At 38.9% G+C, this 16202-nt stretch overlaps 1 protein-coding gene and 1 long non-coding RNA gene across 2 annotated transcripts; both read right to left on the reverse strand.

The window, feature by feature from the left end:
* Positions 1 to 670: 670 nt before the first annotated feature.
* LOC135473407 (neurochondrin-like) lies at positions 671 to 14632 on the reverse strand. The gene is given in 11 exon segments (XM_064753257.1): positions 671 to 780; positions 1529 to 1652; positions 3654 to 3861; positions 4406 to 4521; positions 5500 to 5688; positions 6926 to 7095; positions 7301 to 7367; positions 10648 to 10697; positions 10700 to 10732; positions 11347 to 11446; positions 14494 to 14632. Coding segments are annotated over 11 exon segments (1257 nt in total). The 5' UTR covers positions 14584 to 14632.
* On the reverse strand, positions 8001 to 10435 carry LOC135473999 (uncharacterized). The gene is made up of 4 exons (XR_010444611.1): positions 10334 to 10435; positions 9679 to 9833; positions 9334 to 9461; positions 8001 to 8061 (listed from the first exon to the last, which is right to left on the reverse strand). It is a non-coding gene; the product is annotated as an uncharacterized LOC135473999 (long non-coding RNA).
* Positions 14633 to 16202: the final 1570 nt, after the last annotated feature.

Raw genomic sequence — 16202 nt, forward strand, 5'->3', positions numbered from 1 at the left:
TGTTTAAAGCCATACTGGAGAACTGTTCACTTATACCATCATGGCTAGTTTTACAAACATAGGAAAACGACAAATTTTGGACAAACCTTGCCATATGTGACATACAGACATGTACACCATTTTCATGAAAGAAAATTTTGATGTCAAGAAATGCTTGACCGCCCAAACGGACACATGTCGATCGTCAGCATATTGACAAACAATGAGAGCAAGGAAAGTTAAATACTCTTATGACCCTCCGTGGCTCAGTTGGTTAGCGTGCTAGCGCAGTGTGATGACCCTAGAGTCTTTCACCAATGGGACTGCTGTGAGTTCAAGTCCAGCTCATGCTGTTTTCCTCTCCGGCCGTAAGTTTACCATCAACCTGCAGATGGTCGTGGGTTTTCCCCGGGCCCTGCCCGGTTTTCTCCCACCATAATGCTGGCAGCCATCGTATAAGTGAAATACTCTTGAGCATGGTGTAAAACACCAATCAAATAAATAAATAAATACTCTTATAATCTGCAAACTATGTGTTTCTGATTCAGCTGACTGGGTTTACAAAACAGTACACATATTGGAGAATTCTATAAATGAGAAGAAAGCCAAGGCCAATGCGTCAACCCAAATCACCATGTTATTGGATACACTTGTATAATACAAATACTAAAATCAATCATATATGTATTTTTCAATTTTTAAACAGTAATGAATTCCTACCTTGCATGACCTGAGGATGCCTGCCAATCATCAATCCTAATGTTATTTGATTGGCTAACAGAACAGTGTGGGAGGAGTCAACTGAAATTAAAGAAAGAATCCACAGTGATTGTGTGTTTATTAGGTGTTCCCTTCTTATTAGCATGCACATTTACGCATATATACCATTTTAATTTGCACAAATATGAAGTTTACAAAAAAGTGAAATTTCCTTGCCATGCTGTCATTTGTATAAAGCCACATTCACACAATGCCATTTGTTGCATCGACTTCTCAAATTCAACGAGTGGAATAAAAATAGAACAAACCAATTTCAAAAGCTGCCTTCAGACGAAGCATTTTGTTGAAAGCAGAGCTTGCGCTAATTTTTTTTTCCACTCCTTTATTTCGAAAGGTTGATTTGAAAATCACACTGTGTGAGCGTGGTTATAACATAACAACTGATTACTGTATCTTACTGTATAAGATGCTGATCCTTAACTACTGTCCATTAGCTTAGCTAAATTTGGTAAAAGTTCTCCATTTAGCTTTTTAAATCAAAGATTTTCTTTCAAAAAAAAAGATTTCAACCATTCCTGTTGGAATACACTTGTAGGTAATATATATCTTTTATTTTCTAAAAGCTGATGTCCTTTCACTCTTTACACAATTTCTCAAGTTTGAGAATCCAGAGGTGATAAAATGAAACAAGATTTGCCTGAAAATATTCACATATGTCTTTTACTACACTGGAGAAATTTAAAAAGTGACTTCATATTCACAAAAGAATAACCTATGGTGATGCCACAGAGCATCCTGATTTACAAACAGACAAAAGAATATTGTTTACCTAATACTGTAATACAGCCACACAGTAGTGACATCAGCTCCGTGAAGACTGGGTGTGACTTAACAAGATCCGTCTCCAACACAGACAAGTTCAACAAAACACCACACAGAGTCCGCAAGGCAATCTTGAACAAAATACAAGGCAAAAAATATTACTTCTTTTAACATTTCATCAACACTTAAAGTACACTTCCTTCTGAAGAATTTTTTAAAGAGCTAACTTAAAGGACTCGCTTCTGATCGGCTGATGTGAGACAAGGGCAAAACCAGTTTATGCCCAGCCTAAGCTGAATTTCAGGTATGGTTGATCATGGAGGTATTTATGGAAGGAGGAACAATTCGCCCAGTCAGCCCAGCGAGCCGGCCTGTCTACTCTGAATGCAATCTCCCATGGCCACGCAGCCTGTGATGTTCAATGCAAGATGCCACGCCTCAAAGTGCATACACCAGCCCGGCTAAGGGTGAACTGCCAGGAAAAGTATTCCATCATGCCCATTAACCTTGAGTAAAAAGCGTCAACTTCAAATTCTGCACACAACAAAGATATAGTCAGATCATTTTTTTCGCGTCGATGTGATCATTTTCATCACATCTATACGATTATTTTCATCGAAACATAGTTTATATAGGACAGTGATATTTATTCAGCTATCGGGAACATCTTTTTTTTTTTTGCTTCTTTCCGGCGAACTGAGTACGATAAAAGTATGTTTTCCGGTTAGCATTATTTTGTGCCATTTACCTGGTACTGATGTGTTACGGGCCCCAGAGCTCAATTTTTTTAAAATGATGATTGAAACTTTGCCCACTTCAAAAATATCCAAAATTGGTCAATGTTTGAATTCCATAACATCACATTTCCGCACAACTAACGATGTACTGCTAATAAAAATAAGATCAAGGAAATACTTAATGAGCACAAAACTGTATGTGCACATGTGGCAATTTAGGCCCCATAAGCGGTTTTTTACAAAGTTTGATTTTTGTGAACACGACATTCCTATATTTCTCAAAATCACTGCTTGTCATCATTGGTGCGCATGCGTAGTCCCTTATGATTAGGAGAATTAACTAAGGAGGTTTACCTGCTGTGAACAAACACCTCTGCTGAACATTCATTAGCTTCCTGCTAATGTTTGTCAATGTAACCTGTAAACCACTGGATATGGAGACTTTTGCCAAGGCAGCATTAATTGTAGTGCACCATCGTGTGCTACATTGTAATGGAATGTGGCGAAATCGGACTGTGATCAGACAGGAATGTTGTCCATACTTGTAATAGGTCATATATATATACACACTCTAAATGCACATAGCTTCCTACTGTGTTTGAGAATACTACAGCACATTGGGGGTAAAATATTGGGAAGTATACAGGGGACTACATGTGGCACGTCTTACTGGCTCATCCCAAAATGCCACGCATAAAAACTTACATGCGACGGGCCAGGCGCAACAAGAAATAACGGAGGGGCGTAAGTTGGCAACATTTTGATCAGTAACCAAGCCGTAATTCCACAGGATAACTTTGTCTGAATATTTTGAATAACTGTTAAAATGAGAAAAAATGACAAAAACTTTGGCCACAATTTCGTTGAATGATTCAAACGTGACTTGTATATCATCATGATAAAAAAAATGCACCATGTTTCAATTCACTGAGAGCATGTTTTTGTTTACAAAGTTATTTGCCTTTAAACAATGATATTCCCAAGGAAATTGCCAATTTCTTCTGCTGCGATAAGTGAATCAAGGTGGTCTGACATCTGTTCTGGTATTGTATCTTCATGATTCGCAGCCTGTACACAGGGCCTCTGTTGTGAGCAAGCAACACACAACTGGGTGATGAGTACCTATCACAAAAAAGGTGTCAACAGCTGCTGATCTCAAGAACGCATGCACAATCATCTGACATAAGGCAGACAGGTTAGTCCCCTGTTAAAACAAAGCCCGAGTCCTGCTGTGTCGGACTTTGAACACTTTGTAGCCCCAAGCTAAGCTGGACGCATTGGAGAGAGGCTCATGACTCACTGGGCTATAGTGGCATGCTAACCACTAGGCCACAGGAGGCCCTTGCACGCAGTACTAAGCTAAGAAGACAGACAGTGTTATTGTTCATGCCTTACCTGCGTCTGTGATCTTTGATGACACATGAATTCTGTCCACAGGTGAGAGAAGTACTGAGCTAAGAGGACATGTACCTGCTCCTGCAGCAGAATGGTCCTTGACTGGTCCTCCGCAGTCAGGTGACACAGGCCCGGCAAGAGGAATTGTAATGTGCACACCTGCCCATCACCTGAATCTGTCTCTTTTAATGATGGGAATGTTGCTTTGCTGCAAGACAAGGGTAATTTCACTTACCACCTATGTTTATTTATTTATTTATTTATTTGATTGGTGCACTCAGGAGTGTTTCACTTATACGATAGTGGCCAGAATTATGGTGAGAGGAAACCGGGCAGAGCACAGGGGGGTAACCCACGACCATCTAAGGCTGTTGGCCGACCTTCACAAGTACAGCCAGAAAGGAAGCCCAGCGTGAATGACCACATTGGTAGGAGGCTTCTGGGTCATTGTGTTAAGCTGGCATGCTAACTACCTTGGCCACAGAGGCCCCTGTTACAACCAAAGAGACATCCCATAATTTTTATTTGATTTTCGTGCGTTCTTAAATGACGTGCAAGATATAATCACTCAAAAGTTGTCCCATGTGACAAGAGGAGAGAAGGGTGGGGCAGACTCCATATTAAAAAGATACTATCACCATTATTTGAAACACAAAATACACCCACTCAGCAGGACAGTTTGCTTCAATCCTAAAGTACATGATAATCATAGACTGAACTTGTTGACAAAAAAAGATATCAATGCAAATTACCTTATTTTCAGAAGAAAGGGCAAGGCTTCATACACTTCCTCCCTCAGGGCAGCTGTTTCTTCAGCCAACCATGATCCAAGAACACGTACACAGCCAATCACAACAAACTCAAGCATCTGAAGATGGAACAAGGGAGACAACTGATTGAGACATTATGAGAAACTAATACTATGACAGAATGTTCCACCTGATCCTAACCAAACACCCTATGCACATGGTGGGAATTAGGTGGGAATCCTGTCCTGTGATGGGAGGAGGATGGGCATCAGGTGGGAGTAGGAAAGGTATCAGGTGGGTGTGGGATGGGCATTTGACAGCAGTGGCATGGTCCCCGAACGGGTGTAGAATGGGAATATGATGGACATCAGATGGCTGTAAGATGGGCATCTGATGGGTGTAGAATGGGCATCTCATAGGTGTAGGATGGGCATCTGATGGGTGTAGAATGGGCATCTGATTTGTGTAGGATGGGCATCTGATGGGAGTAGGATAGGCATCTGATGGGAGTAGGATGGGAGCAGGATGGGCATAAGGACAATACATAGCAGGTATTTGGCAGTCTCATCATCATACTGTATGAATAATCAATGCCCTCACTGTCTAATGGAATCAGCCAAGTTCCCAATTTGACCCTTTGACCAATGAGACTTGAATCCTACTCACTCTGAATTGGCCTTAACTTTTAGTCAGAAGATCTGTGAGCTACACTGCACCTGGCACCTGGAGATGATTTCCTCTGGGCTATGCCTGATTACCTACACCAATTCATTTATTTATCCATTTACTTGATAGGTGTTTTACCCCGTACTCAAGAATATTTCACTTACACAACAGCGACCAGCATTATGGTGGGAGGAATCTACACAATTTAAGAAATGCAAGTCTAAAAATACTATAATTGTAATAGAATTTAAAGACAATTTACATGTAAACATAAACATAGGATTGTCTAAAATATGCAATTCTGTTTCTGGTAAATATTCTCATGCATCATGGAGTATTGTGGCATTTTAACCACACAATTCTAAAAGATCAGGGCAATTTTATGATAGTTTAAGCATTTTACCCTCATCCTGAACATTCACAAGACTAACCTTATCCGGGCATTCTCTAGCCACAAATGACAGAAAAAAGAGAACGCCATTAAATGCACCCGTAAGTGCTGCATGGAGTTGCTGGACTTGTTTAGACTCCAGCGGTAGGGCTGATTCCTCTGCCAGGAAGCTGATAGTCTGCTCCAGGATGGTGAAACACGACGACAGTAAATTCTCCTTACTGGATACCTAAAATGGAAATGCAAGCTTAGCAGTACACAACTGACAAACAATAAACGAGTTTTGTATATATGCTTCGGCAAAATTTCCCAGAATAAAGTTCCTATAGTGTTGCTGGATTTCTATAATATAATGTAAAATGTTTGCGAAATTCCTTACAAAAATTACAATTTTTATGGCTGTGAATAACCAGTTAACTGAAGCAATCATTCAGGACAGTGAACATGAACAACCAGTTAACTGGGGCAATCATTCAGGACAGTGAACATGAACAACCAGTTAACTGGAGCAATCATTCAGGATGGTGAACATGAACAACCAGTCAACTGGGGCAATCATTCAGGACAGTGAACATGAACAACCAGTTAACTGGAGCAATCATTCAGGACGGTGAACATGAACAACCAGTCAACTGGAGCAATCATTCAGGACAGTGAACATGATCAACCAGTTAACTGGAGCAATCATTCAGGATGGTGAACATGAACAACCAGTCAACTGGAGCAATCATTCAGGACAGTGAACATGAACAACCAGTCAACTGGGCAATCATTCAGGACAGTGAACATGAACAACCAGTTAACTGGAGCAATCATTCAGGACGGTGAACATGAACAACCAGTCAACTGGAGCAATCATTCAGGACAGTGAACATGATCAACCAGTTAACTGGAGCAATCATTCAGGATGGTGAACATGAACAACCAGTTAACTGCAGCAATCATTCAGGACAGTGAACATGAACAACCAGTCAACTGGGGCAATCATTCAGGACAGTGAACATGAACAACCAGTTAACTGGAGCAATCATTCAGGACGGTGAACATGAACAACCAGTTAACTGGAGCAATCATTCAGGGCAGTGAACATGAACAACCAGTTAACTGGAGCAATCATTCAGGGCTGTCAATACCAATAACCAGAAAACTTACGGGATTATGTATATACCTCAGCATAATTTCCCAAATGAAAATTCCTACAGTGTTGCTGGACTTCTATAATATAATATAAAACGTTTGCAAAATTCCATACAAAAATTACAATTAATCAGGGCTGTGAATATGAATAACCAGTTAACTGGAGCAATCATTTTTTTCCCCACAATCATTCCACAGGTGTATCTACAGCAAATAACTGACACACATGCTGCTGAAAATACCCCGCTTATTCAGTAAGTGGATATCATTGGTTTGAGAGCTATAATGAGGAGAAAATTCAAGTAGCAAATCGTTAGTGTAATATCTACCTGATCAAAGTCTTCTACTTCCACAATCATCCTAACCTCTACTGCCACCAGGTGAATGACTAGCAGTAAAAGTTTGCAATCTTCTGTGTGAGGAGGTAATAAACTCGTCAAACCCAACCTGGTAACCAAGTCTGCCACAAGATGGAGTGTGGGCTCTCGCTGCTTTTCATCTGATACAAAAAAAAAAAAAACATTCTAGAATACACTTTTTCTTCATCCAGTGTACTAACAGTTCAAATGATTTCCTATAGCAGTGATTCAAGATTCAACCTGCATCATAGCTGAAGTCACGTGCTAACTGTTACATTTTTACAGCACGTTACTGCCACATTCTGAAAATTTACTCTACAGTGTAACAACTATACATCTACTTACCAATTTTACTCTGTAAGATCTCTCTGAAGGTTTTAGCTAACTCTGGAAGCCAGGGTTTTGGGGATTCCTTAGTAAGAAAAATAACCATTGAACAAAAAAAAAAATCAAACAATATTTTTTGCATATGATGTGATCAACACGTGATCATTCACAGCGTAAATACACTGTATTGCCTAGAATGTCCTGCAAATGTTACTTAGTTTTCTATGAAAGCAGCACACTTTTTTTCAAATTTATATTTCAGTTAAATGATGATCATTTGATATAAGGATCGCAGAACTACTCAAGCCCTGGATGAAGTTACCCAACTGATCCGATACCTTCCAGCATAAAAGCGGCAAATTAGCCAGCGAAACCTGGATTCAACCATTCTCATTGGTCAATGGCTCGTGGATGAATTGAACATAAAGTAGATTTACATACATTAGTTTATGTTTTAATTTGATTGGATTTTCAAGCTGTACTCAAGACTATTTCACTTACACAACAGTTTGGTAGTAATATGGTTAGGGGGAAAAGGGGGCAGAGCCCGGGGGGAAACCTACGACCATCCACATGTTGCTAGCAAATCTTCCCACGTACAATGTACACACATTAGGGTCACATTTGCATTGCCTTGTCTGCAATCTACATGCCCCTTAATACATAGCTTTTTCATGTCTGTGCTGTGTATGTGTCATGATAACAACAAGTATACAAACCTTAGGAACCTCGGAGACCAAGCTGGACAATTTGGAACAGATGTCAAACTTGCTCTGTTCCTGACAAAGAAGAAGAAAAACCTACATTCAGTTTTGTCACCTACACTGTCCTACAATAAAGCTGAGAGATATAAATTACAGTTGGTTTATCATTCAAAAATTTCCATTTATTTACTGAGATATACCCTAAATAACCATAAATTTTGTCAATGACTAACTTGCCCATTTTTCCTGTTTCTCAGAGGTATATTGAATTTAGAAGGTGCCCTGAGATTTGCTTGAACATGTATGATATTCTACTGGAAAATTGTAAGTTTCAGCACAAAAAAAAATAATTTTGTCATATTTATTTGCAATTACATCTACGTCATATCTACGCCATATTACAAAATAGTACAAGCTACTCAATTTAATCGTACCGTACTTAATCTCCAATGAATTTACTCTATACTAAGAAATTTATTTCATTAGAGTTTAATTCTTATTCAAGAAATTATTATTCCTGAAGAAAACACCTGCTCCTGAAGGAAAAACACCTGATCCTGAAGGAAAACACCTGATCCTGAAAAAAACACCTGATCCTGAAGGAAAAAGACCTGATCCTGAAGGAAAACAGCTGATCCTGAAGAAAAACACCTGGCCTTTGACAGCCATCTGAAAAACCTCTTTACTAAGCTACAGCCCAAAGACGTCTTACTACGAAACCTCCATGTTGTGCTTCGTTCATAAACCAGTACCTCGTTCATACGGTCAAAATTTAAACCGAATCAAATCTGAACCGGTTTAAATCGAAGCCAGTTGTAAAAATGCGTGCCTTCACACGATCATGTAGCCAAGCCGGCTTTAAGCCAGTTCAGGGATTTACCCGTTCACACGGTCACATATAAGCCGGTTTAGTAATTACGACGTCATCCTGACCTCCACGTATCCGGGGCATTTAATCCAGCTACTGTTCACACGACACAGATAAACCCCTCTCAAGCCCTGAAAACTAACTGGGGCAAATAAACCGGAGAAAACGCCCCCGCTTTGCATTCATACTGGCGACGTCAACGTGGCTCAAAGAAAAAAGTTTAACTTTGCCCGTGTGAATGAGGTACATGAAATTCAACCATGGTAGATTTATCAGAATATAAAACTTATGAAGGTTTACATTTGATTAAATCACTTTACAATTGGTTTTGATAAATCAGACCATCATGAATCCATTTAAGGTTTATCTTGTATTATTAGTGAGATCACTTTGCCTACTCAACCAGTAACAGTATCTTCAGATTACGTATGAAGCACATATGCTAAAGTAGATACATATATGTACAGCTTGCATCCTACCTGATCTTGGTGGAACTCTGTGACCAGCATTGTCATGAGTGACTGTAGGCAGAGAGAGTTGTCTGCCCATGTTTGAGGCCCACACTTCTCCACAATAAGAATCAACAAACTGAAAGCCTTCTCTGAGCCTATACTCGAAAAAAAAAAAACCATAAAAATATACAAGAAATTTTTTCGGTGTTATATGGGTATATCATTTTTTGCCTAGAATTGATCTACTGAATAATTATATTACAAATAATTTATGATTTGGAATAAAGACTTCAACTGAAGGGGAAAAAAAAATACAGATACAGAAGACAGGACAGTTAAAAATTTATAATTTTATTTATCTATTAATTTTACCATAATGTTTGTGAATGAAGCAGTCACAGAGAGTTGGGATGATTTTAGCAGCCAGCAGAGCTGTAACATTTATCCTGGATATGCCGTGAAGGCAGTCATAGCTGTCGTCCACCATCTGCCTATTAGATACGTCATCCTCTTCATCAGCATTTGTGCTAGAGACAAAAATCAGGGAAGATAAATCAAGATTATCAATCAATAATGCCATTAGCATTGTCACAGGAGAAAACTAACCAGCATTTTCCTTGGAGAAACTATGAAAGGGAATCCTATGGAGAGTATTTGAAACAGCCACACCAGCTTTATCCAGATATTTGTTACCAAAGCCCCACGAACAGTGAGAGCAGGAGAGGGAAATGGGTACAAAGATAATCAATGAAGAGTCAAATAAGCGACATTACTAGAGAGAAACCAGTAATCAATGATATCAGAGGAGATAGGTCAACGATATCACATGAGATAAATCATTCATATCACCTGAGACAAATCACTGATTTCACAAGAGATAACTCAATGATACCAAAACAAAAAAATTAGTGTTATCCATGGATAAACCAATGTCATCATAGATTAGTCAAATCCAACTATGCTACAAGAGGTACAAGTGACACAAAATCAGAGTTTCAGATTTATCTGGAATCCTGTGTAAATTTACCTTGGATTAGAGGAAATCACTCGACAAAAACTCAGGTATCTGTTTCACAAAGCCTGAATGATTGACCTGAAATAAAGTCAAGTCACATTTCAGTTTTGTTTGTCTTCTAAAATACTACAGATTTATACCAATAACAAGATAAAATTTGCCAAACCTGACATATTCCTCCATATTGGATTTCATGCTTCTTTTAGTAAAAGGAGGGGACACAAAAACTGATCAATATGGGTCTTACCACTATTTCCAAAAAGGGTGTTTTCAAACATTTCAAACGTATCAACTAAGCATGCTGCTACTTTTCAGGATATTCTCACCACATCTTCATCCTGTGAGAATGCTGAGAGTACACTGAGAGCCAGAGACGGAACATAGATCTGGGGCAGCCTTCTGGTGATGACTCTGCAACAAAAGAAGTACATCTGTAACCCAGCCTTGACATATTTGTTGTCTTCTTTCAAAAGTCAGTAGTTTAACCTAAGCTGTCCGGTCTTCTCTACAAATAAAACTGACTGCCATAGTGTATTTATTTCTTTATTTATTTCATTGGCGCTTTATGTTACATTTAAAAAAATGTTTCTCTTATACGACAGCAGTCAGTATTATTATGAGAAAATCAGCAAGAGCTGGATTTGAACTCATAGTGACCACATTGGTCAGAGGCTCCCAAGTCATTGCACTATGTTAGCACTCTAAAACTCGGCCATGTGGCTTCCATCGTATCAGTCAAAAGTTCTTCAGTATAACACAATCCACAACGACCAACTGGTCTGGGTGTCTAAGAACGAAAGTTTTAACTATGATCGATAATAATATAGCTTATCTTGATTTAACACTATCTCTGTCTAGAGATATCTGACATAAATGCTTACTCCTGCTATCTGAGAAGTAAATCACATACACTTTGATAAATAACATTTTAAGCTGTGTATGTTTTGATTACATATAGGAATCAATGCTGTATTAGAAGTTTGGACAGAGTAATGTAATTCTAATCTATACAAACTCCTGTTCACCTGTCTTCAACAGACGACTCAGAAAGTCAAATCCAATTGCCTCTGCCATCTCCCTTCTGACATCAGAGTCACAATCATCAGCCTTCAGCAGTTTGCTCACCTGAAAATTAGACGTTAAAATTTATTGACACACCACCTACACTCCTGTAAATGCTTACATGAACCTGAAAAGAATATAACCACCATTGTCAATAAGCTGAACATAGCATGCAATTTCTTTTCCAATGCTCTTTTGTATACTGATAAGCCTGAGACATGACTGGAAACTTTCCCTGACAAATGATAGTCAATCTGTCTTGCACCCATTTAACTGGATTCCAACTAAAACTAAGCCTCAGCTTTAATACCCTATCCAGCCAGCTTTTCAAAAAACACAAACAGGCAATTTTGTCTATCAGATTTGATTTATTTGATTGGTGTTTTTACGCCATACTCAAGACTATTTCACTTATACGACGGTGGCCAGCATTATGGTGGGTGGAAACCAGGCACAGCCCGGGGAAAACCCATGACCATTCGCAGGTTGCTGACACACCTTCCCACATACGGCCGGAGAAAAAGCCAGCATGAGCTGGACTTGAGCTCACAGCGACAGCATTGGTGAGAGACTCCTGGGTCATTACGCTGCGCTAGCGAGCTAACCAACTGAGCCATGGAGGCCCCCCGCTTTAATACCCCATCCAGCTGGCTTTTCAAAACACAAACAGGCCTCTTTAAAAATCGGAGCTACTTGCACCTCTGTCATTCCAATGTCTACTAAACCTCACTGTAATCCTTCATTTCAACTCTCCTTCACCCTCTGATTGCATCATTCACTTGTAGCATGATTTCAGTCAAAATGTACTGGGAAAATACAATCCTATGACTGACCATTTTGTTCGACTTCATGTTCACCATTTAATTTCAAGAAAAGACACATTTGGATGACTTGGAACAAAAAATTGAAAACACATGGGTCTAAGGTAAGGAATTAGAAATGAAAACACAGAGTAACTTTAATTCCATTTAGATCCTGTAGAGACTGCAAGACTGGTCGGGAAGATTTGAGAAACATTAGGATGTTTTATATCATATGCCAGGAACTGTACCATTCATGACACCAACTGATGATAATGTCAGAAGTATTAACTATAAGTTATCCTCTGGTTGAGAAGGGTATATAGGGATTTAACATATGGGTGTGAAAACGGTTGAGACAGGTATATGGGGATTAAAAACCCTGGTGTGAAAATGGTTGAGTATGGTATATGGGGATTGAAACCCTGGGTGTGAAAATGGTTGAGTATGGTATATGGGGATTGAAACCCTGGGTGTGAAAATGGTTGAGTATGGTATATGGGGATTGAAACCCTGGGTGTGAAAAGGTTGAGTATGGTATATGGGGATTGAAACCCTGGGTGTGAAAATGGTTGAGAAGGGTATATGGGGATTAAAACCCTGGTGTGAAAATGGTTGAGAAGGGTATATGGGAATTTAAACCCTAAGCTTGAAATTTTCACATCAAGGGTTTAAATTCCCATATACCCTCCTCAATCATGTCAACACACACATAACGATTTTGTCCCTACAATATTTATCAAATAGAAACCAGTCTAGCATGTATATAGCTGAGCTAAGAAAAAATCATGTTAGCTACATCAATTGCTGACAGCGCCGATATAGTGGCATGACGTCACAACAGCGCACCACAGAATGGAGCGTCACAATTAAAAAATGACAGCCTGTGCAGTGATTTTAGCTGCGCAGGGTTTAACTCTCATTTTAACCCGCCTGAACAGCCAATGACAATCGAGAATCACTGATCATGATCTTTTTACAAATGTCTATAAATGTCAACATAAATTCAGGTGAAATGATCCAAGAATGAAATTGTCCGTGACAAAGTATCCAAGGGACCAAGAATGTTGGTCATATTGTCCAAGACAATGGCTAGTGAAACTTGATTCATTGTTCCTGAACAGAATATTTAGGAAAATTGGTGCAGGCAGCTGAACAATTTTTATTATCATTAATTTGTCTACCTTTATGCTATCTATCTTTATCTCACCTTTCGTGATAATTTCTCACAAAAAACAAAGTGATTTCAGATGAGGGGGGTAAAATGACGTGGAGGCAGCGATGAGAAACTAGGAATGTAGAGTGATTGGCCTAAGTATTTTACCTTCATGACCTAAGAAGCACTTTTAACCACAGGAGCTTTTATCTACCTGTAGTCCAGTCGCATCTCGCCACATATACTATATGACAAATATATATAGTATTTGTGGAGAGACAAGATTGGAGTAGAGGTAGATAAAAGCTCCTCTGCTTTGAACAATTTGGGCACCACATAATATGCTGACATATTTATCAGTTTGTCAGGTCGTAATTTTGTTATGGAGAAGTTGTCGTCAATTCTAGCTTGTACCACGCTACTTAATGTATCTTGGAGGGTATGACTCTATTTCTTGGGATGATCCAGCCGCATATATACAGCCCTCAGCCCCTAACGACAGAGGTAACGTCCAGACTATCCAACATCACTTAACTTCTGTTGACTCAACAAGAGTCAACTTGAAGTTGTCAACAAGTTGAGCTATGTTGAGTAGTCTGGATGGGTTCTTCAACTTTGTTTCAGCAACACTTAACACAATCCACAACATTGATGAATTGGAAATGTGCATATGTATTTTTTGTCAACAAGTTGAGTCAAGTTGAGTGCAAGTAGCCTATCAGCGGGGAGTGTATAAACAATGTGACCACTTAGGGCACGTGAACTGGGCAACTGTGGTCACCAAGGGCGAAAGAGAGAAATTGGTCACGCCATGAAACAGTTTCGTTGATACAGGGATATAAAAAATACCCTTGCCTGTACAACACTCTCTCTAAAGATCACAAAGACACGGACAAATGAAAATCCTTGTCACTTGCAGTGGAGAGAAAGACGGAAATTTCCCTCCAATTTGGTACACAGACACAGCTCAACACATGACAACAGTGTTGGACAATGTTTGACCTGTCTGATTTGTTGTGTGAACGGGACACTCAACTTACCTCAACAGCATTCAATTTGCTGTTGAGTCAACAAAAGTTGAACGATGTTGGGTAGACTGGACGGGGCTTAAGGAAACCTTAAAGTGAAAACATTCTTCGAAATGCTAAACTTACAAACATCATAGCAGCAAACTTTTCGTTATCGGACTTAGCGCTGCGCAATGATTTCAGACACTTCTGAACAGAAGCATTTTCCTTTTCCATGATTGCTGCTTAGCCGTTGACGTTTCTGCTTCGACATGTGGTTTAAAAGACTAGATGAACTTTCACGCCTCTTTTACAGAAGAGCTACAACCCGGGAATTTAGAGTACCTTTCTGAATAAAGACACTCCACGAGAATTGGTATATTCTTTTTTTATTTTTTTTTCAGGACTTGGAGATTTCCCGAACTAAAACTGAATGCTAAATTTTTACGTTCTGTTCTCCATTACACCACGCGCTACTTCTATTTTCTTGGGGAGGGGGGTAAACTGCAACAAGAAAAATAGCCTGAATAATACGTACCGGTACATGTAGGCCTGCGTTTTGTGAAATCGATTTAGTACATAATGTCAGTCTCGTGACAGTGACTATACAACTGTTGACAAATAGACCCGAGCCAGTTGTTGCACCAGTTTTCGGTTTTGCGCATTTTATATATAATACTTGAGTGTATACAAATTAACACGACAGAGGAATAGCTGTCGATCCCAGGGCGCATACACGTATAGAGATGTACATATTTCAAATTTCAAAGCCTTATATGAGGTGTAATACTTAGCGTAATATATAGTAAATTTGTATATTCTAGCTTTCTGAAATGAATATCCACTTCAAACTATAAAGCAATATATTAAATACCACAAATGAATCTCTCTAAATATTATAGGCCAACTACATATTTTGCATGTCCGTTATGTGACCTTTGCAAAAAGGAATAGAAGCAGACGCAAATGTTGTGAGATTCGAGGATTCAAGGACTTACATTTTGCAAACTTGCCTTCTATTTTGTTGTGCTTGCCGACAAATACTAACATTAGCTTGCACTCAGAAGGACAAGACTAAATTATATTAAAAAAAATAGTGATGATACTTTAACCAAACATATTGTCACTGATCATCGAGAAATTCGATTGCTTGAAAAAGTATATTTAATATAGAAACATTAACCAGGTACGGTAACGTTTCTGTGTAGGACCTATTCCATCTTTTGCCACTTTCCTTAAGTTATTCTTTTGATTTAGTAACTGCATGAATACTTGCATGGTTGGGGTAGGTGTGCATATATAGGATACAAGTACGATGTAGGTAGAATATATATACTGTACATCCACAACTGTGCGTTTATGTATACATATGTTACTTGTATTTGGCATAAAGCCATAAATCAATAGGCCTATACATATATATGGCATCTAACACTCGGCTTAAATTTATCATTCCGCTGATAAAATATGGCTAAACGTGAAAGGACCGCACTGGTACGAGCGAAGCTATTTCAGAAACCTGCGGATGGTCATGGATTTCCCCCGGGCTCTGCTTGATTTCCTCCCACCATAATTCTGGTCGCCGTTCTAAGATTAATGAAATAAATATATAAGTAAAAACGAAAGATTGGCCTTATTGGTATGTTGAGCAGTTCAGAACAATATACATCAAAAAGATAATGATAATGATACGTGTATTCATTTATAGTCATGACCAAGTTTGAAGTTTGTTGTATTGAAGGTAGATGTTTGTATGAAAAATATACACTGGTATCTTTTGGTCGTACCGCTGTACATGCATTTATGCCATATAGGTATACGTAAGTTACTGGTATACCAAAATCCTCCAAAGTAAA

The sequence above is a fragment of the Liolophura sinensis genome, chromosome 8, assembly GCF_032854445.1.
Source record: "Liolophura sinensis isolate JHLJ2023 chromosome 8, CUHK_Ljap_v2, whole genome shotgun sequence".
Lineage (NCBI taxonomy): Eukaryota > Metazoa > Mollusca > Polyplacophora > Chitonida > Chitonidae > Liolophura > Liolophura sinensis.